We start from the raw sequence: 24,115 nt of genomic DNA on the forward strand, positions 1-24,115 counted from the left end.
AATTTGCAGTACCTATAATTCACGATTTTGACCCAGCATTTACTGATTCTTGCATACATTTCACCAACTTCGGCACGGCCATAAGCGAAGTGGAAACGGGATGTTGTGTTTTGATTACTGCAGTACCCAAAGACAAGCGATAGCACGGCAAGCGCAGCAACCATTACTTACCTGAGACTGTCTAATGAAAAAAATAAGCCAATAAACGCGGCTGAAGTCGCGACAGTAGGTAACAGGTTTTCTGTATTTGTTTGTTTTAAGAAGCGAAATCTTTTCGTGTTGAGCAATTTTTTCCGTGTTAAAAGAAAAAAGTATGAATTTATATAATATTAGTATATAGTAGTATTTCGTGATGAGCGTCATACTGTTTAACTTTTTTATTGTATATCGTTTGGAAAAGGCTAGACTTGCCGGTATATTGTTCTGATTGAATGACAGGATCTAGGGAGATGGATGTCCGATGCTTATTGCTGAAAGTGTTTGATATTTATTTTTATTGGATGTCATCCGTGAATCATTTGGAAGCTGCCACACATTCACGCGGTGCTGCTTACGTATTAGCTGGTGCCGACTGAGACCTGTCCGTGCTTCCTGTTGTTTGCAGAGGAGGCTTATGTCGAGTGCTGGGACAGCTCCGGAAGCACGGTCGGCCCGTTGGCCCGCAGTAATTGGCAACCAAGACGGCGAGTGGTGAGATGGATGCATTACCTTATCAGTCGTCAGTTACTGGAATGCAGTCTCACTCACTGGAGTAGCTACATGATAGTGTGAATACAGTTTAAGTACCTTGACACAGTCAAGCACTAATTTTCCCTTAAAATGTGTACACACACTTACGTTTATTTAGCTTAAGATATTCTAGCTGCTCTCGTTCTGGATGTCTTCTGTGTCCCAAAATATCTCTTTCGTCCACCACGAAACCACAGGATGAGGCGTCTCTATTCTATTCCTTGGCTAACTTTAAAACATTGCAGACGAGTTTTCTATTCTGAGATAGTAGAGCTGTAAAAAATTCTTCGTAGGTGTCCGCATAGCAATTATGTAACGAAAATACGAGAGAGACTTTCTGCAGTGCACTTGAACAAAATTTGCGCAACAAACTCTACAAATACATACTCCTCACAAGGAGACCCTGATAGCGGGCACGGCCGTTTACATTATTTGCCGTTCGTAAAAATCAAGGCGCCCCTAATATAGTTTATGAGGAATATTGGACATATCCCTGCATTATCTATAAATATTGATTTAACAGATACGGTCAAACACTGTTACTGTTATTATTGGGGTCTCTATGGTCCCTTAAGAGAATTCTCCATTGTGTCTCACAATTAGGTTACTTGCGAGTGATACAAGAGAATCTGGGGAAAATAGGAAAAACACTACGTAACATCAAATTTTCATAATACACTTGTCTTTTCGTATCTCGGTAATACAGTCGATATCATCCACCTCTTACTATATGAGACCGAGCTAAAAAGCGATGCATCCGAATTTTTACGCGAAAACTCTTAAGGTTTTCTTAAACAAAACAAACTTTATCAACATTCTACATCTTTATTCTTCATGGCTACATATTTATTTTGTGAACAACGAGAGATGAGTTTTTTGATACCGTCACTGTACAATAAAACTGGCTCTGAGCACTATGCGACTTAACTTCTGAGGCCATCAGTCGCCTAGAACTTAGAACTAATTAAACCTAACTAACCCAAGGACATCACACACATCCATGCCCGAGGCAGGATTCGAACCTGCGACCGTAGCGGTCGCTCGGCTCCAGACTGTAGCGCCTAGAACCGCACGGCCACTCCGGCCGGCCACTGTACAATGTTTGACTTTGTTGGAGCAGACACAACCTCATCTCTGCTTGCACTGCTTCATCACTATCAAAGTGTAGTCTTCGAAGAAGTTTTGGGAACAGATGAAAATCGGATGGCGCCAACTCGGGACTGTATGCTGAATGATCGATGACAAGCTCAAGGCTTCGGATTGTTACAGATTGCGCAGTACTAGTGTGTGGTCTGGCATTTTCATGCTGAAAGAAAGGGTGCTGCATATGTGGACGACGTCTTCGAATTCGTACGTTCAGTTTTCTCGAATACATCACGTTGTTTTTCACGCACCGACATAGTTATGTTGGGCACGGCTATGATACGGGATACAGTTAGGGGCCCTGTAGCGGCGGGTGGTTGCAACTTGCTTCATCGAAAAGGGGAAGTCGACCGAGTAATATAAATGACATGTAATAACTCAGACGATATTGAAACACAATAAAAAATTCAGAGGCATTACATTTCAGCACGCCCTCGTAACTAAGTCAAGAAATATCACTTGTAGTTTCTCAATTTTTTTTCTACTCATTTATAAATAACAAAGCGCATTCAGCAAGTTCACAGAGCTTTCGCATAATTAAACATGGTATCTTAACACATCTCAGAGGTGTTATTCGAAAAATACAGCGGAACTCGATGGGTAGCAAGTACGTAAATATATGTGAATTGAAGGAGGAGAGGGGAAGAAAGGAAAGAAAAGGGGATTGGTCACTGTTGTCAGTTGCACTGGGACAGTACGCGAAATCGGCGGCGATTGGTGAATATGTATACCGGACCGGGATTCGAACCCGACGTCTCCTGCTTACTGGGCATGTGCGATAACCACTTCGCCATCCGGGACACAGTGTTATCGCAACTGCACGGACCATCTCGGCACGCCTCACGGCCGACCCACACTCCCACCGTGCGTCACCTATCCGCAGCCCCTGTCCATTTCCTCCATATTCGCTCTTCCGAGATTCCCACAGGAGGTCGCACTGAAGGAGGCGGATTCACTTTCCAGCTAGGCCTATCAAAAAGCTGTCCGAAAGAACAGACACCACACATTCATAAAATTCTTATAAAGTAAGTAAATGTTAGTAGATCATGGAGATCTCTATTGAAAACTAATGATTGGGGATCTCTGACATGGAAAGTACACCTGCTCCAACGGCTGCTCTAGTTGAATGTTTTACGCACGTAAGACTATGATCAAGGCACTGGTGCGTATCAGGTGCTTCACTTGACAGTTACTGCTGTTGTACGCATCTTCCCTCCTGGAATCGTCTCACCTATGGGGAGACAATATTTGTTACATTCAACTCTAATCGCTTCTCGGTGACTGAAGCCGGGTTGTAATTAGCCATTGAGCAGGGCGCGCGTAATGTAATCCATATGTGTTTGTTGTGCCTCCCTGCATCTCTACTATTTGAATACTGTGCCCAGAATGCATAAAAACACGCTGACAGCACCATTAGGAGCAAATGCGCTGCTCACACGGATCGTTGCAGAAACAATATGCACTCTCCTACAGACGTGATATGTATGCCATGTGTTTCACGAGTGCAGCCCCACAGTATACACTGAGGTGACAAAAGTCATGGGATATCGGTATGTAGACCTGTCATTCCTAGTAGGGAGGTACATGTGAAAAGGTTTCCAACGTGACAGGCTTTAACGCTGAATTGTAGTTGGAGATAGACGCATGGGGCATTCTGTAACGGAAATCATTAGAGAATTCAATATTGCGCGATCCACAGTATCAAGAGCGTGCCGACAATACACATTTCAGGCATTACTTTCATCACGGACTACGCAGTATGGCCTTCACTTAACGACAGAGAGCAGCATCGTTTGCGTAGAGTTGTCAGTGCTAACAAATAAGCAATACTGCGTGAAATAACAACTGAAATCAATGTGAGTCGTACGACGAACGTATCTGTTATGACAGTGCGACGAAATTTGACGTTAATATTCTATAACAGCAGACGACCGCCGGGAGTGTCTTCGCTAACAGCAAACCATTGCCTGCAGCCCCTCTCCTGGTCGCGTGACCAAATCGCTTGGGCCTTAGACTACTGTAAAGTACTGGTCAAATGAGTCCTGATTTCAGATGGTAGGGGCTGATGGTACGGTTCGAGTGCGGTGCAGACCCAACGAAGCCATGGACTCGCGTTATCAACGAGGCACTGTGCAAGCTGGTAATGGCTCCATAATGGTGTGTGCTTTGTTTACATGGAATGGACTGGGTCCTCTGAATTTTCGGTTACTTGGAGACCATTTGGTGTCATTCATGGACATCATGTTCCCAAACAAAGGTGGAGTTTTTATGGATGGCAATGCTCCATGTTACCGGGCCACAACAGTTGGGGACTGAATTGAATATTCTGCTGTGTTCGAGCGAATACGAGTAGTGTGGATCGCTCGATGTGAATCTCACCTCACAGTTATCGGACATAATCGAGAGGTCAATTCGTCCACAAAACCCTGCACTGGCAAGACTTTCGCAATTATGGACGGTTATAGAGGCAGCATGGCTCAATATCTCTGCAGGGGACTTCTAATGACATGTTGAATCCATGCCACGTGTCGTTGTTGCACTACTCCGGGAAAAGGAGGTTCGACACTATGTTAGAAGGTATCCCATGACTTTTGGCACCTCAGTGTAAAGCCTTCGTAATGTTGCTATGACATTTCTTCGTGAGTGTGGAAGTTCCCTTGGCTGACGCAGCTGTAACTGTTAACGAAATTTTAGATATCTTTCTTTAGACGACTGACAGCTGATGCTGTTCAGGATTTCTCAACTGAGCAAAACTAGTCAGTGACCATTAATACTAATGTTGCTAGTATCCGCTCGCTGTCCCCTGTTAGTGTGACTTGATACTGATCTGATAAATTTGGACAGCATTCCAGTATAGGTTGTGCAACTGATTTACAAGAGAGTTCGCTTCGACATAAATCGTTTTTTATGATTATCCTATCGATAAATAGAAGGGATACCGTGTGATTCTATTGACTTCGATTAGTCAGAACGCAAAACTCTTTCTTTCCGTCTCCTAAATATGATATCAGATTGCCTTAATAGTTTACATTTCTGTAATGTGTGGCATGCCATTCTTTCCCTAATACCTTGAGTGGCTGTGGAAGGAAAGAAGTTTGAAATTGTTGGATGAGTCAAGACTGGCAGTTTAAAGTATAATTAAAACATCATAGAGATTAATTACAAAACGTTTTTCTTGGAATGAAGGAATAGTCGATATTGAAGAGTTTATTATGTTTCGACGTGAACATTTCACTTGTCCCAATGCTTTTCAACGACAGTTTGGCGCGTGTAGCATCTGCTTCACTCACGCACAGCAAAATGCATAAATGCCATATGAGATGTTTAGGAAAATTTTAATGCACTCAAAAACAGTTTTTAGTCTTGGCCACTCTATTTATTAATTTTATAGTACTTTAGGGTTTTCGGCCTTACGCCACTCTCAAAGGTCCTGCAAGAGAAATACATGATACGGTATCAGTGAAAAACATTGTTACAGTTACACGAAAGGTACATCTTAGAAATTCAAGAAGCAAGCAATCAATGAAAAAGACAGTGATAAAAGATGTAAAATGCGCATCTCAAGAAACGAAGACATGTAGAATTCACTAAAATATCTATACCACATTCATAGGTAAAACGGAGCTGATTTTGTCAAGCGTGGATTAAAAGCATCTTGCGTACATTACAAGATGACTCTGAGTGCAAACTGACTCACTGTCCAGACTGAAGTGTTAGGTGAAAAAGACAAACCAATGGCAGTGCCAAAGTAGTGCAGAGTGCCCTCCCTCCCAGTACTCCCAACCAGCGGGTTTCTCCTGCCCGATCCGCCACGTTCGATGCGGCCGCCGACCAGCCCGTGGCTCTGGGCCAGCACCCCCGAAAGAAAAACTGTCCTCTGCCATAACCTGGAAAACTCAAATGCAAAATTCGTACCTTCTATTATAGTCGCCGAGACGCAGTTCCTGCCGCAACTGCAACTTGCAATGCAACGTATTCAGGCGTTGTTTTATGACAATTCATACCGTTGTTTGGGGAAGTTGAAGTTCCTGGCCTACTCGTCTTGTGGACTCCCGAGCGCTCCGTGTCAACGCATCTCGGATACGCTCGACATTTTCATCAGATGTTCATGTCCTGTCTCACATTAAATTACTTGTCTCGGCGTCATCTATATCGCTTCGGAGGCTTCAAAAGTTAATAAAAATCAACCATTTCAATCAAGACACTAGTGAATATAGTGATACATTTTTCTGGATAGAAAATTTAAAACATGATAAGTTGAGGCTGAAATAAAGCTGCCAATATTGGCCCTGCTGGTCAATAACAATTTGGATATAAACTGAGGTTTATTTCATTTTATAATTCAAAGTAAACTTGAAAAACAGTGTACGTAAATCAAACGTATGCAACAAAATTTGCAAAAAACGGAAGCTTTTCCATCACTAAAAACAACGGAAAACGGCACTTAATGTCCGAAAAGAGTTTGAGCACACTTTTTCACTCATTTGTCTCGGATAGAATTACTTTGAGTAAAATTAAGAACATCAACATTGTCAGGATGTAAAAGTGGCCGTCTTGTGTTGAGAATAAAACCAGTAGAACCAAAATTTCTATCAGAAGCAGAACTAGATGCTTGTATACACAACATTTTTCCGGCGACTCTCTGAAGATTCAGAAAATTTGCTCGTTTTCCAATAGCAAACTTTTTTTTCCATTTTGCACTTTTGATTTAAATGACTCTCCAACTCATCTACTGGAGTAAGACTATCATCGACATCTGCCCATAAAGCAAACTTCTGTACTTTTTCTGGTAGTGGAGTTTTTGAGGAATTTGATGAATGAATTCCCTCTTCATGGCTTGTACAAGCGTCTTTAACCATAATGTTTTTAACTAGGTTGAAAAAGTACAAAAGACCTCTAATACATCTTTTTGCATATCCGCGCCAATGTGAACCCTACTCTTAATGTAAAAGTTTATTGAAAATTAAGGTATTTGAATTATTTCACTCAATTTTAGGATTCTGCCAACGTTTATCACAAATTCGATCGGGCGATCATACATTCGGCTATCCTTTAAGCGTAAGAACATCGACTTTGAACCTAAGAGGCCTATGCTGGATTCGGTGACCAACCTTGGTTTCGACTGAGAGTCGTCAGTTCCCTTTGGAAGTGGCCACTGGGGAGCTATCAACGTAGCAATAAAAGGGGTGTACGTCTTACCTCTGCCACGTCTATTATCTTCGGAAGTCATTTTTAAAAGACCAAATGGTGGGCAGAGGAAAGTTGCTACCTCATGACACCTCTGGATAATTAACCTTTCCTCTATCTATTATTTCAGGCGTTTACGTAAAAGTCCTATTTCAGAGGCTTCTCTGTACTGGAGCTCCTGACTGAGACGCTGTAATAGTGTCATCTTTCATGGTAACTGAAGGGGCAATGTAGGTGATTTCCCCAGTTCTAATTCCTTGGACGCCTCTTTGAGGGACTGCAAAAACCCTCATGTTTTAAAAGCTATAACGTAAATGATAACGTATAAGAATTACAACAATAGAATAGCACACATACCGTGAGAAAAGAAATTAGTACTTTCAGCAGCGTGATATCAATTACATTAATTCGACGACCTATTCCTTTCTTTCTTTCACCGGCGTGATATCAGTTCCTTCAGTTACTACTATTTCTCCCTTCTTAGACAGCTTTTCACAGAAGACAAATATTGGTTTTCTACCGATTATAACATTGTCAGCTGCGTATTACAGCGAGCGTCGAAAAAACAATTGGTTCAAATGGCTCTAAGCACTATGGGACTTAACATCTGAGGTCATCAGTCACCTAGGCTTAGAACTACTTAAACCTAACTAACCTAAGGACATCATACACATCCATGGCCGAGGCAGGATTCGAACCTGCGACCGTAGCAGCCGCATGGTTCTGGACGGAAGCACCTAGAACCGCTCGACCACAGCGGCCGGCAGGTCTTTGTGCTACACGGCACCACGTCCTCTAGTCACGGCTGCTTATTCGCCGATTCGGCGCTAGGCAAGAAGGGCTATACAAAGAGCTATTATAAACCGGTCTTCGTCCGGCACAAATGAGTAACTTTAACATCTATTTAAAATATCTGCAGTGCGTCTTAGCAGCTAAAATGAATGCTAACTAGGAAATGTGTACAACTTTATATAATCAATACGTGATTAAGATTGTGGAGGCATAGATGGAAATGTCAGTTTTAGGTCACGCTAAGTCAATGCACAACCGTCAAACGAAGTGGATGTGTAAGGGCTAGTGCCAGTATATCATGTCAACATCAGAGGGAGTAATTTCAGCACTGAGTGAACTTGTATAGGGTCTAATCAACTGTCTCTGAGAAACCTGTTCGCCATTTCGTTACAGTTTTGCTCGTACAGTGATTCATGTATAGAACCAGAGAGTAGAAGAGTGACCTGCGCAACCGGTGGGCTGCTACTGGATCCTGCAGTGTGACAATAGCTCGAATGGCTAAAATAGGCCGTAAGGCTTCGTCCACAGTATTTGGTGGACGATGGGATATTGTAACAGGTGTAGAGCTGGCTGAGTTGACGATTCGATTTGATGCCGTTTGGTATGACCAGAGTAGTTGCTGGTTATACCATTGCACCGGCTTCAACTTCTCAGAAATATAAGGATCTTAAACTGCTGCGTTGGAGTTCTCACAGGTAAAATGTAATGTTTTCTGGTGAATCCTGCTTTGACGTGAACTACAATGGAGGACGAATACGAGTGTCGGACCTTACCGAAGCAGCCGTGTTGTGGCAGTCTATAGCGTTGACCGACAAAGCGGACAAATATCATATAAGATAATTTGTGGTAATATCTCATGTAAGAGGCGAGACTTACTGGCGCTGACTTCAACAAAAATCATAATATCCGAGAGGTTTTAAATTCAGAGATACTGTGTCTCTTTCAATTCCATATACATATTTCTGCAGTTGTTGCATCTTGTTCATCATGGTTCAGCAGCAACCACCACTGTTGGTTCTCTGTAGAATGCATACAAAAAGTGTAGGTGTGGTTCAAATGGCTCTGAGCACTATGGGACTTAACATCTCAGGTCATCAGTCCCCTAGAACTTAGAACTACTTAAACCTAACTAACCTAAGGACATCACACACATCCATGCCTGAGGCAGGATTCGAACCTGCGACCGTAGCGGTCCCGCGGTTCCAAACAGAAGCGCCTAGAACCGCTCGGCCACCAGAGGCCGGCGGTGTAGGTGTGACTTCCCTGGGATAGTATAGAGAGTGTCCTTTATTCCATGCCACAACATTAAGAGAGAGTTATTTCAACACGATGAATCCCCTGAGTCAAAAATTTACAGTTTTTTAATCTTTAATTGTAATCATCTGTGTATTGCCTTGCACCTAGCGTGTTGTATAAAAATTTACTTCAGATACGTCTACATTTATGCTATAGCACTTTTGACAGATTTTACTGTATTTTATAGTGGGACCTGTTTTTTGTCAATGACTTTGTTTCACTGATTTTGTGGCCGTTTTCGTTTCCAGCCTTTTAATGCCTCTATTAGTGGCATTAAATCTACCGTTGAGAGCATTTCCTAAATTGGACAGCCACTGTCACAACGCAAATGATTGTATCTGAGGAGATCTACAGCACATTGCTTACATGAAGAACACAATTCTTACGCCACGATCACAGTACAGAATCTTTTAGTGTTCCAAGATGACGGGTTTCAACAGTCTCATGCTGCACTCCTCTCATCTAAGAACATGAAGAGAATGAGGGGAGGTGGAGGGGGGGGGAGAGGGATTACAGTTACACCTAATATGTAAATAGATATTTCATGTACCTTATGAAACTTGTAATAAAAGTGCCATGTTACATTACATGGAGTCAAAGTAAAAACGGCACTCCTCACATATACATATCTTGATAAGAAACACATAGATGGTAAAATGCACACAATTGATAACATCCTCGTACAATTCCACGTCAGTGTCGGACATGACTCTCCCAAGCTTGCCGCACTTCACTGGCTACAAGGGAAGTGTTAATGTTGTGGTTGGCAGGAGAGCCAACACCGTGTTACTAGAAGAAGCCAAAAGGCACGCGTTTTAGCTCACGCAGGCTGGCGTGAGGTCTGGATCAGGACAAGGAAACGGACGTAGCTGGTGGAATACTTAACTTTAATCCATTAATGGTGAACGTCGATCTTGACGGTACATGATTCACAGTATCAAGGTAGTAACTGGTAATGGCGCCTTGCTAGGTCATAACAAATGACGTAGCCGAAGGCTATGCTAACTATCGTCTCGGCAAATGAGAGCGTATTTTGTCAGTGAACCATCGCTAGCAAAATCGGTTGTACAACTGGGCGAGTGCTAGGAAGTCTCCCTAGACCTGCCGTGTGGCGGCGCTCGGTCTGTAATCACTGATAGTGGCGACACGCGGGTCCGACATATACTAACGGACCGCGGCCGATTTAAAGGCTACCACCTAGCAAGTGTGGTGTCTGGCGGTGACACCACAGTTAATGTAAAGGCAAGGACATAAGTATTATGAGGACTTTATCAATTATATGTTTTTACTAAGATATGTATATGTGTGGACTGCCTTTTGTGCTTTGACTTCATGTAATGTAACATGGTGCTTTTATAACAAGTTCCATAAGTTACGTGACATTTTAGATTTTCTATTGTAGTTGAAATTAATTTTAATATCTCTCCCCCCCCTCCCCCCCCCCCCATCTTCATGTTCTCCCCTTAGATCAGATTTTAATATCTCTCCTCCCCTCCCCCCCCCATCTTCATGTTCTCCCCTTAGATCAGATGATTGGAGCATAATAGCTGTCAAATGGTAATCTGGGAACAAAAAAAGTTTCTATACTAATGTCGCAGTGTACGAAGTGTGTTTTTCATCTCCAGTCATACAGTTCGCCACACAGCACAACACGTGTACCTTACATTTCTGACAATCACAGGACACCGCTGCAAAACAGTAGTAGAACTGTTCGTTCTGTTGTGGGAGGAATTTATAAAAATACCTGCCCTCTTCTACATCTACTTATTGTGAATCTTCTTTGTAGGATGCAAGCTGAATATGTTCGAAGATAGACAGATGAATATCGTTAATCTCTATCACCTCTTTGTAATCCTATTGCAGTGCTTTCGACCGTTACTCCTATTTCCATCACAGAGGTGGAGTAATACGAAGTATCTTTTACACGCTTCCGTACCCATTGTAACAGGAATTGTTCCGGCGTAAAGATGAAGAACACTAGAGCAGAGAAGGTTGTGAGACGACGTCAGCTAATAGCACGCTGACAAGAACGTCACCACGACAGGAGCGGGCTCTTCAGGAAGAGAATATAAGCGCCGCTCCTGCCAACCTCGGCCGGAGAGTAGCAGACCGGCACTAGCAGACCCAGCATCAGAAGAGGCGTCATCCTAACAGTTATACTGGGAATTGTGCCTTATATCAATTGCTTACATGGGCTTTGTACATAGCGAAGGACATCGATTGTTTGCATGTCGCCAATCGCTTGCGACACGTTCTTGTAAACCAAAATTGTCAATGCGCTCTATTGTAATAAAACCCGTTAATGTGATTTGCTTGAATCGTTTTATAGCTATCCGAGAAAGCAGCATCCTTTAGGCACCCTATAAGAGGCGAGTGGGTAGGACCCCACAGGGATAATAAAGAATCCATGTTAATTCGGCTAACAATACTTCCTCCACTAAGGAGTAGTTTCATAATTTTAAGTTGAATGTGACTGTTGAAACTTTGAAATTTACTTTTCAGTAAATAAGTTGTCTTTTCCACATCTACTAAATTCCGACTATGCATAAATAATCGAAAATCAGACGTATGGTTTTTCAATAACAGATGCAGCATAATAATTCTAACATGTTCATATCGCAGTGTTGTTCGTAGTAGCAGATATTTGCGTCTCTTGACTCAATCCGGCTGTGACTTATTGATGTATCGCGCACACGGTGAAGACTTTATGAGTAAACAAGTACCATAAATCGGCGCGCAAGTCATCTAAGCAGCTACAGCTTACACAGTGCACTGTTTAAAAGAGTCAGCTGATTTCAGAATTTTATACGTTGTACATAAATGAAGGTAGAAGCTATGGGTGAATTTAATGTACACATAGAAACAAAAAGTTTAACCTGGCGCCAGCTGTAAGTCGCCAGTATGGATCTACCTCATCCAGATCGCTCGCTCTCTCGTTCTTCACCCAACGTGCGTGGAATCGAGGCAGCAACAAAAGGCGTTTTGGCGAGCTCGGTTTCAACAGGGGAATTTCAGTTAAAGATGTGCGGCGTGATTTTCATCGAGGATACAGCGCTGGATCTCCTTACCATCTCACTGATACATCGACGTAAGAATCGTATGGATCTTGAACTGCATCAGTGGCCTCCATGGTCGCCTGATCTTGGGATATGTGATTTTTTTGTGGGTGTTTGTGAAAGACTCTGTCTAAGTTCCTCACCTTCCAGCAACATCGGGTGAACTGCCACGCCACTTAGCAGCAGAAGTGAATACGCAAAAGTAGGAGCGATTTGGCTATCTTCTACATGTTTGTCGTGCATCCAGTGGAGGTCACAATAAACGTTTGTGAGACGTAAATGAAAACATCTTTGCCAACCTTACTTGTACAAAGTAAGCCTGTTATCTGTAGTGTACTGCTTCATACACAACGGCAGAGGAGAGGTGGGCTACAGAGTGGTGCAGCAGCTTTCGTCGTAGGGAATTTACACAGAAACGGAAGTGATTAGCGAACACATAAAAACAGTAAAGATAAGTTTTACTTAGCTTACAGCTTTCTCGAAAAATTAAGAAGAAACTTTACGAAAGAACAAACAGCAATAAAGTCCAGCTATTACGACGAACAAACTAATGAAGAGCGTGCAGTGTGAGGCCTCTGCTACTAACGCACAAGCGACTGTCGAATGCTACTGAGACTGAAGACTGTCGAAGACTGCGACTGAGGCTGCGTCGTGTAGCTGCCGCCTTCCGTGCCATATCGTGGAGGCAGAGGGCGCTCGTAGTCGGAACCGCTGAAGGCGTGCCTCAGCGGGCGCGCACCATTGGATTCGCCGTATCCCCCGCGCGACCACTATCGGCACCTATCGGAAAAGTGCATTTTCGTTACCAACTGTGAGACACCGCTAGGGGTGGTGTCGATCTATTGTACCACAAAACCAAGGTTGTTTGTGCATGTATATAACAGGTGGAATGACTTTTGCCCTCTGAAGTGCAGTGTGCGCTGACATGAAACTTCCTGCCAGATTCAAACTTTGTGCCAGACAGGGACACGAACACGGGGCCTTTACCTTCCTCAAGCAAGTGCTCCATCGACTGAGCTATCCACGTACGATTGTGACCCTGCCTCACAGCTTTACTTCCGCCAGTACCTCATCTCTTACCTTCCAAACTTCACAGAAGTTCGTGCTTGGATTCGAGTTCCGGTTCGGAGCACAGTTTTAATCTACTAGTAAGTTTCACAAGAGATAGACACTCGTCAAATCGGGTGGTTCTCTTGAAAATACAAACTTCATGTTTCTATACGTAATTTAAAATTTATACAAGTTTATATCTTCAGTCTTGTAGAAGAGATAGTATTTGAAATCTAATGAATCTTTTTCAGGCGTCCTGTATTGCGGTAGAGCGGTAAGTGGCGAAGTTCTCGGAGAAGCATGCAGACTAATCATATATCCGCCCCCTGGAGGAAAGGTACCCCTCCTGGAACTTTATATTGCTTTATCGATTCTTAATGAAAAGAATCTTGGTGAGAAACACCCCCCACCCCACCCCCACCTTTCAGTTACACTCAAATTTATTGATGAAAGCCAAGTATCAGAGTTAAACTCAAAGAATCAGGTACAAAAAGGAAGGAGACGGAGGACGAAGAGATTTTGGGACGAAGAAAGGTGTACCGAACAGGACGCCTGTGATCCTGAAAAATGGAAACTAACCAAATATACAAAATAAGTAGTTACGGATTTTGTATAACAAATGAAAAGTTAATGTAACTGAACAGAGCATCTTACCCCAGTATTTACTGAAATATTAGTACTGAGAAAAAATTTGTAAGCGCAAGATGACTTTCAGTAGCGTGGCGAAATGTCTTGCCTATTTTTAACAATGTTTTATGATGTTCAGCGAGTGGACTGATGTATTTCTTTTGCAGAGGAGTTCCAGTGGGACGTGGCCGGTTGGGGTCCTTGCGAGATAGTGCTGCCTCCAAAACCTCGCTCAAACGCCATTAATGAAACCAGACCTCGCATCCGAGAGAACCTGGGCGTCATGCAACGGAACGTTTCTTGCATCCTCATCTCGCACGAGACCAGGGTAAGCAACTGCTGCCGTCATCACTTCTCGTCATGCAGTGTGCACCTCACATCTACCATATTTGTCGTAATACGATTCTCAGTGTCTAATTCTATGACAGTACGGTGTCCCAAACTTTCATGGTTAAAATTTTGCATGTGGGAGGGGATCCTAAACAGGTAACTTTTAGGGGTGGAAGTAATGATTGGAAAAGAAATTTAGTGATTTCTTCAGATAAAAAAAAACTATCATCTTACGCAAAAACTGAGGGTCACAGCAACTGCTCAAACCGAATACCTTCCGCCTCAACACATGTATTTCAGCACACATCCATTAACACAATTAAAGTTTTGGCTCATGTTAAGTTGGGCCAGTTTTAATTACAGCTCCACCAGTACTCTTCAACTATATTGTTTGAAATGTGCATGTCATATGTAAATTGAGGGTTGCTTACTGATGTATCTTCTCTCATTCTATCCTACACTATACCTTCAGTTTCTACTGTTGGAATAATTCCTTGACAAGCACTTTGCCTTACTCTCTGAGGATTGAACGAAACTGTTTTCCGTACCTTGCAAACAGACGTAGCAAAACGTATCTCTGTACATCCGTTCGGCATTCCGAGCACTAGATCCTGGTGCACCATATATTAAATACATGTCTGCAAGTTCCTGTAACCAAAAGTACTCTATAATCGCACTGTAACCAGCGGCCAACTCCACCGTGGACACACCAAATCGTTTTTCATGGACGCGGCAGGCGCTTGTTTGTATGAAACATAAGCAGTTTCGAAATTCTTGTCTCATACACATTACTCATTCAAGACGTCGTACCGCCTAAATATCCATTCCCAACCGGTATCTCAGAACAATTTAGTTTCTCCTACCATTTGCATAATAGTGATCCTAATGTTTTGGGATATTTCGTACGTTAAAATAAACTGATAAGTCCCTATTCTTCACTATTCTACTTTCTAAATTCTCTTTTACGTAGGCCATAACAAGTTTCCAAAGGATTTCCCCACACAATTACTGAAACTGATTAAAGTATAGGTAAAGCAAACTGTTTAATGAAACTTTGACTGTTGTTTGTCTATTTCGAGATGATAATTCTTCTTCATTAGTCACCGAAAATTTACCTGTTACCTTCAGGTTATACAGCGTGAGACGTCTAACTTATCCACATCAAATACTTTTGACCCGATGAAGACGTTTGCAATTTGTTTCCACCTAGGTGAACAGTGACCATGGTCTCATGAAAAAAAGCAGTGCGTTCTCGCAACTTCATTTTTTTACCAGGATATTTTGTTGTTTTAAGTGGAACTCAGCTGCTTTTTGCTGTCAGAATAGACAAATTCTGTGATATAACTCTTTTGTATCTCTAGAAAAGTATCGCGGAGTAGAAATACATTGAGTATAGAGGTTTTTGTGTCTTGTTATGGCTGCTGAATGGTGCCGCTCCCCGAACTTTCACAGTATTATCCAAGGGATCTAGGGATCTTAGGCCGCCGAGGCAGCAGTTACGTGATGTTTGAGCTATTCTCATCGGAAACCTATGCCGTCGAGATGGTTCAAATGGCTCTAATCACTATGGGACTTAACATCTGAGGTCGTCAGTTCCCTAGACTTGGAACTACTTAAACCTAACTAACCTAAGGACATCACACACATCCATGACCGAGGCAGGATTCGAACCTGCGACCGTAGCAGCAGCACGGTTTCGGAATGAAGCGCCTAGAACCGCTCGGCCACAGCGGCCAGCTATGCCGTCCAGACAACAAATACGTCGTCAATGTTGTGTTTCCCCTTCAGATGAATTAGCTATATTGCCGTAGAGCCACTAAGTAGATCGACTTTATTATGAGGAATGCTAAAATTCATTTACAGTCCATTACTTGTAAAACATCCATATAGTCTCATCATGAGTAATGCATAAACCATGTTGAGAAGTTTAGTGCCGTTAGCTAATGAAGAATGGTACGCCCCGATAGCTGAGTGGTCAGCGTGACGGATTGCCATCCTACGGGCTCGGGTTCGATTTCCGGCTGGGTCGGGGATTTTCTCCCCTCAGGGACTGGGTGTTCTGTTCTGTTCGTCATCATTTCGTCCCCATCCCGCGCTCAGGTCGCCCAATGTGGCGTCGAATGTAGGAAGACCTGCACCAAGGCGGCTGGACCTGCCCCGTAAGGGGCCTCCCGACTAATGGCGCCAAACGATCATTTCCATGAAGAATTGATTTAAATGCTTTTCATTTATGGCGAATTTAATCGGAATACATTTGGACAATACAGGCTTCCGTCGAGAATAGCGTGAACATCACTTACCTACTGGCTCACAGGCCCAAGTTTCCTTGGAGAGTGGCTATAACTTCCGAGTGGGGGGCACTCAACAGCCGCTAAAACAGCATAAAAGTTGCTATATTCAATGTATTTCTATCACGGGATTTCTCGTTAAATCTATGAAAGTGTTACATTACTGAATTTGTCTCATCGTGATCCGCCACTCTAGTGGCAAGACATAGCATAATTCCATTAAACAAAAAAGGCTGAAACTTAAATCTGTGTTATTAATAAAGTGACGAGAACGCATTGCTGTTTGTTCAGTGGGCCCCTGGCCACTGTTCGTCAAAGTGAAAACGGACTGAAGATGTCTTTAAAATGTGAAAACTAATTGAGTTTAGGCACCTCACCCTGAATACGCACAGTTGATGAGCATCAAGAAATTAATAAGGAAACTAAAAATGGTGCTCAGTTTTCAAGCGCTGTGGACGCTGAAATACTGAACACCCTAACGATTTCCAAAATGGAATGTCCCATGCGTCTAGCTCCAACTTACATTCCGCGTTTAAGGTCTGTTAATTCCCTTCGTGCCACCATAATCAAGTCGGAAACCGTTTCACATGAAACAGCTGGCTACAAGTGAGAGCTCCGCCAGTACACTGCCCTTTTATATCGTGTGTACGCGGTACTACCGACATCTGTAAACCTGCTTATCGCTATCCCATGACTTTCGTCATCTCAGTGTGTGTATAATTGTGTCTGAATAACAATTGAATATCTATGTCTGTACACTATGTCGATCTCTAGAAGTACATGATACGAAATAGGTCCATGGCATTCTACCGAAGTAACGCAAAGAGGCAGGTGTTCTCACCTTCATACACTATATTCTGATTAGAAAGAACTGTGGTCGACGCTTCGTCAGACTGTCCTTGCAGACTTAGGTTTCCCATGGATTTGCCAAAACATCACATGAAAATGCCAGGAAGGCTTTGAGTACACCTCGCTTGATTTTCTTCTCAACATTCTCCAACTGATTAATGCTCTGTCTGTAATGATCTACGCGTGACAGTAAACCCCAATCGTCCTTCTTCGTATTTTTATACGTGTCAGTCTTGACGGTACATACTGTTCTAATCAGGTGTGATAATAAGGCATGATCCTTAACAAATATGAAGAAAAAGAAGTTATAAATACAGCCTTTCCCGAAAAACTATGACACTGCGTAAGTACAGTTCTCTCTTGAGCCAGAATTTGTAAAATAAATTTAATGAAATACTGTTTTGAAGGAGAATTTGTTTCTTTGTTTATTTTTGTTTATAACATAGTGTTTAAGTTCGTAGACTACACAGATAAATCCAAGAAGTAGGTAACTAAGAAATTCAAGGCTTCTGATAAATGTAAATAAATATCATGTATGTTCAGTGGCAATCCATTCTTTTCTAAAACTATGACATTAAAGAAATATAGGTTTCACAGCATTCAACTTACTTTAGCTATTTAAGATTCACCCAGAGGAGGACGACACTAAAAAAAATGGACGTTATGACAGCTCTCATTTATCTTTCGCTGTCATTAAAGGTCCTAGCAACCTCGGTGAATGACAGAAGAACAAGGCCTCCCTAGAAATAAATTTCATCGGTAAGATGGGCTAGTCAGCTCTTCACTGAATGAATGTAGTGTTAACGTGTCGAATCATATTAAGAACGTTTTCTTTCAACCATTTATTATTGCGGAACAGCCTCTGAAACTATGGAATCTGGAAGTATCTAAATATAATAAGCTGTTCTGTGAGGCGATTTGAAGGCTCGAGAGGTTAATTTTATCTTTCTTAAATGCAAAAACATTTATTCTGAATGGTTTGCGTCGGTACATATTTCTAAAGGAATCTCAAAAGCCGTGGACAAAATTTTCTTATACGTCGAGGTATTGTTTGATGCCTCCAGTTGTGGCCCGAAGTTGCTCTCTTTGAAGTGAGAGACGTTGGTCCCACGCCGGCGAGTGACTAAATCCTTTGAGAGCCGTGCTCTGTGGCTTTTCCCTGGGTTCCTCAAGTACCCGAACTTCAAAGCTGCCTGTATGCAACAGGCGGGCTCGAGCAAGCACTCTCATTCTGCAGCTTTACAAGTCCATTTACACAGCGCCTCGCCACGAAACATCGACGAGGGCTGTGGTTTTAGAGATTGTTATTAGCCGCCGCCAGTTACCTTCGAGTTACAGGATAACCTGCCTGCAGGCTAGTATGATTATATATCAACTGATACAAAAAACTATTATCGCATTCATTATCATTCAGCGACTTTTCTTTTCATTCGTTACGTATTCTTTACAAACAAATGGTTGCAGCTCATTAAGGTATATGTCATCCTCGTATTTATACTCTTTTCAGTTACAATACTCATCTTCAATATTAAGCTTTTACTTGTTTACAACTTTTATTATATTGTCCACACTTACCGTTGCCATGCGCATGTACACATGTACAATGAAGCAATGCTATAGCCTTGTCACGGCGTGACTTCCATTCAGGTAAACATACAAAGAAACTCCATGAAAATGACAAAGTGACCTGCATTCCGCAAGGTGCAATGCATTCCATAATTCGGGAAACTTGTGCTAAAGTGCAGACTGATCATACCAATAAAAGCAGAGTGAAAAACTGAATTTCTAATTTATCGCTTCTGCTGACATTGATTCAAGGCGTGAAAACAATAGAATGATGCGAGTTACTGCACTGGACTCGTTACAGTGCCGATCTCTGCGACAGTTTTGACTTTGTCACATACGAATAGCTCTGCTAGGGGATCTTAGGTAGCGGCCAACCGTAAGGTGTATGGCAGCAGAATGAACGCGGAATGCAGCATGGATTTGCTTTCTTTCTGTCTCTCGTGGCTACAATAGAATTATGGCCATTTTATACAGCGAGTAGAACACTTTTTAAATTGGTTATCAGCTGCGAGGCTTCGAAACATGCACAGCCGGCTCTCTAAACTGTTGAAAACCAACCAATACGGAACAAACTGATTATCAGGTACCGGAACGCGAATATGCTCCAGAATATGACAGGTAACATAAAGCTCATGAAGGAAGGTGCGATAAATGTGTAATACATGAAACAATAAAGAAAAAGAGAAACTTACGCACGACTTGACGCGCAGCTGAACAACATACTTTACCAATCTCTTAGTGAAATAAAAAGTATATGCTGTTTAAGTGAATGACTGGCCAGCATTCTTCATGGCGTGTTGGGAAAAATGCTTGTCTTGGGCAATGTCGTAGTGGAGGTAGTTTGCTGTCCTCTTAATCTAATTTGTTAGGGCGTGTCAGGGGTGTATCTGTTTCGTATGGGCTCTTGTGATGAGTGTTTTTGTGTGTAATCCTGTGTTTGTCCAATGGATGAACAGAAAAGAGATGATGAAACGTGATGGGGACACGTAGTCATTCCGCTCGAGGAAAATCTACATCAAGACTGGTGGAAGTCCGTCAAGAATGTCAATTTCTTCACTTCATGAGATGCTGCGAAAGGGGTTTGAATTTTGAAACATCCTGGCAGATTGAAACTGTGTGCCCGACCGAGACTCGAACTCGGGACCTTTGCCTTTCGCGGGCAAGTGCTCTACCATCTGAGCTACCGAACCACGACTCACGCCCGGTACTCACAGCTTTACTTCTGCCAGTATCTCGTCTCCTACCTTCCAAACTTTACAGAAGCTCTCCTCCGAACCTTGCAGAACTAGCACTCCTGAAAGAAAGGATACTGCGGGGATATGGCTTAGCCACAGCCTGGGGGATGTTTCCAGAATGAGATTTTCATTCTGCAGCGGAGTGTGTGCTTATATGAAACTTCCTGGCAGATTAAAACTGTGTGCCCGACCGAGACTCGAATTCGGGACCTTTGCCTTTCGCGGGCAAGTGCTCTACCATCTGAGCTACCGAAGCCCGACTCACGCTCGGTACTCACAGCTTTACTTCTGCCAGTATCTCGTCTCCTACCTTCCAAACTTTACAGAAGCTCTCCTGCGAACCTTGCAGAACTAGCACTTCTGAAAGAAAGGATACTGCGGAGACATGGCTTAGCCACAGCCTGGGGGATATTTCCAGGCACACAGTTTTAATCTGCCAGGAAGTTTCATATCAGCGCACACTCCGCTGCAGAGTGAGACTCTCATTCTGGAAACATCCCCCAGGCTGTGGCTAAGCCATGTCTCCGCAGTATCCTTTCTTTCACGAGTGCTAGTTCTGCAAGGTTCGCAGGAGAGCTTCTGTAAAGTTTGGAAGGTAGGAGACGAGATACTGGTAGAAGTAAAGCTGTGAGTACCGGGCGTGAGTCATGCTTCGGTAGCTCAGATGGTAGAGCACTTACCCGGGAAAGGCAAAGGTCCCGAGTTCGAGTCTCGGTCGGGCACACAGTTTTAATCTGCCAGGAAGTTTCATATCAGCGCACACTCCGCTGCAGAGTGAAAATCTCATTCTGGTTTGAATTTTAATTCAGAATGTCGACACATATTTAGATGATCAGGACCAGTGTTCCAGAACTTCTTCCCCGTATTCACATGGGTAACATAAATTTCTTCTTTCTCCAGGAGTTTAAAGACACATTTAATACGACTACATACCGCTTGTAGGATGATAATAAATGGTATCTGATCAAAAGTATCCGGGCACTGCTATGTAATCAGAACTGACCACGAGACGTCACGTACTGTGTTGCCAGTAGAGCAACGTCGCAGCAAGGAACCAGTAACAGCAGAATGCGGGTGGTCAGGAGAGTTCAGGCGTTTCGAACGTCGACTAGTCACTGGATGTCACCTGACTAACACAGTCATCAGGTATATTTTAACCCTTCTAAAGCCGACAAAGTCAACTTTCGGTGATGTGACTGTGATGTGGAAACGCGAAGGAAAAGCCTCAGCTAAATCAAGATCACGTATACGTCGTTGTCTGGCGAAAAGTAACCGTCGAACATTGAGGAGGGTGGTTGTAAAAACTCGCATGAACTCGGGAGAAGTGCTACAGTAGTCCATCTAGCACAATGGTTGTGCGTATGGAGTTAAAAGGTACTGAGGTACAGTAGTCGAGCAGCTACTCGTAAGCCATATATTTCTGTATTCAGTGCTGAGCGACGCTAGGCAGTAAGAATTATAGCGTTGAGCCAAGTGAATAGGGGCATGAAGGTCCGATTATGATTAAGTTTTAATATCCCGTCGATGTGAAAATCGCCAGAGACGAAGTAGAAACTCAGTTGGAGAAGGGTGGAGCAGGAAATCAGACACGGTCTCTTTAAATAAACTCTCCAGGCATTATCAGTTCAAGAAGACTGTAGCCAACGTAGCTCAGACTGCTCGCACAGGGATATAAACCCACCCTTTCACCGAAATGTTGAAGACCCTTCTCTCATGGTGAATATCAGAAAAATTGTGCTATACAGTCGTTAAAGAATAAATTTTCAAGAAGGTGCCCGAAATAATAGTCGAAAATGTACGACAACAATAATTTTGTGTTACTGGCAAGGTACCTGAACTGCATTTAGTCAGAATAAGAATGTGGATTAATCGTTGACAGTATTTTACACAGGCATTATCCTGAATGCGAAATGGCAAACTTTTTGTCCGTGAAATAGATCTCCAAACACTGCTCCAGAAGATCAAAGCAACACGAGACATATCGTCGGAACAACTGCACAATAAAAACCACGGACATTTCTATTAGTCCAATAAAATAATGTGCTCAATGGAAGTAACGCCAGTAATTTTGTCTGCATTTACCTTATTTTGTACAGAAAGTACAATACAGTTCCAATTTTGACAGTACGCTTATTGGTTTGTTCTTTTTAAACAATCAAATATGATAATGCAATTTGAAGATGTAAAAGCCGACATCACAGAAATTAGCACGCCTCTACTGCACTACTTTGTTGGAAAATGAAATGTGAAATAACATCAGTATTAGGAACCAGTCCTTCACTAAGCATTTAGCTGCAAAGAATGAAATGAAACATCGAGCAGACATATAAAACATGTATCCAAGCAACAAACATCGTATGTTGTACTTAGACAGGAATGAGCAATTAAAACAATAACTAAAATAGACGCATCTAGAATTTCTTACATCCTAGTCTATAAAATCACTTGAAATGACGATGTTCTCGTGTTTCCCTTATAACTTGTTTCTTCCAGTAACTTCGAAAGGTAGAATTTTAAATTCTTTTCAATAGATACACGCAGCTGTTACTGGAACAAAAAGCACAATTTCAGTGACGTGTAAACGCTATGAAGAAGAATGTTGGGTGATCACTGTTTTGTAATTAAATTATTAATGAACGTTTATACCATAAGCGTGACATCTATTAGTAACAGTAAGTTAATGTGCATTTAGGCAATTGATTTCAGTTACTTGTGCTATCACAGTAAGGGGAATGAGGTGCTGTCAATTTTGGTGTTAAAGATTGTTAACTAATTAACGTTTTCTTTTCGTTACGTACGACAGAAGTACACTATGTGACCAAAAGTATCTGGACACCCACAAAAACATACGTTTTTCATATTAGGAGCATTGTGCTGCCACCTACTGCCAGGTACTCCGTACCAAGTAAAGGTTCGGCGCCCAGGCCATTTCAGACGAAGGTGTAACTGTCCTACGTCTGAAGAGTTTTTTTTTCGGGAAACCACGGAAATCTACGTCAATGTGAACAGAGAACTATACTCGAGTTCAGAGACTTTATCGCTGCCTTATTTGAGAAATCACTGAACCTCTGCAAACAACATTTGCTTGATCTGATTTCTTTTCAGATCACTGCAGCCCTTTTTTATACAGACGCAGCATCCTTATACCAACAGTGCACGCCATTTATTCTCTAAGGTAGTGGTGGAGGATCACTTGAAAGAAATGTAGGAAAGTACGTGTAGGAAATTGAATGCACTGAAAACATATTTCTGTGACATTTAGGCCCGTAAACTTCTGTGTGCGAAACACATTTTTCATTAGCGCTTATACGAGACATGCGCATCTACAATAACAACCAGACGTTTGGCACCTGCACCACAGGGCTTGGCAAGTACCCCTCATCTTCCCTTCCTGTAGTCTGAACTCGGCGGCAATAGACTTCTATATGTAATGCAAAATGAGGAAACATCTCCGTGTCAAACAGTTTCCCCTGAAGGTGTGACAGCTGTGAAAACAGAGTTATTGAGGTGGAATAATGCTCAGAATTTCTCTATATACCGTCAGGAAACAGAATACATAAATTTTTCCATGTGCAATGCTTGGCTCAACAGCTAATAATTTTCAAACATAATGGCATAGAGGAACAGTATTGTTCTTTTACTTCAATAATTTATCCGATTCAATGACAATAAACAAAGCAAATCTGCTTTTACTTTAATGCACTTAACGTGAATATATCTGAGTCCCGGATAGGCAAGATGCACTATGTCAGAGCCGAAGATCGCGACCTGATTGTGAATATGTCCGAAAGAACAGATATCATCTTCATATATATAGTTAAGGCTCACCGGCCATTTGCCAATCTTCTGTGCATGTGTACAAACATTGCCCGAACTCTTATGGGAATTGGTAAAGGCGCGAGTAATGATTGTAGTGGGAAGGGGCACTACGAATATAGTGCGGGACAATAAGTTGGGAATGTGGGTC

At 42.4% G+C, this 24,115-nt stretch overlaps 1 protein-coding gene across 1 annotated transcript in view; it reads left to right on the forward strand.

Annotated features, from left to right (window-relative positions):
• The window catches only part of LOC124555261 (thrombospondin type-1 domain-containing protein 7A-like), a 1,197,505-nt gene that overhangs the window by 429,234 nt on the left and 744,156 nt on the right, over positions 1-24,115 (forward strand). The window contains exon 4 of the mRNA XM_047129129.1: positions 14,048-14,208. Coding sequence (XP_046985085.1) covers positions 14,048-14,208 — 161 coding nt within the window. The remainder of the gene's footprint in view (positions 1-14,047; positions 14,209-24,115) is intronic.

Source organism: Schistocerca americana, chromosome X (genome assembly GCF_021461395.2).
Source record: "Schistocerca americana isolate TAMUIC-IGC-003095 chromosome X, iqSchAmer2.1, whole genome shotgun sequence".
Lineage (NCBI taxonomy): Eukaryota > Metazoa > Arthropoda > Insecta > Orthoptera > Acrididae > Schistocerca > Schistocerca americana.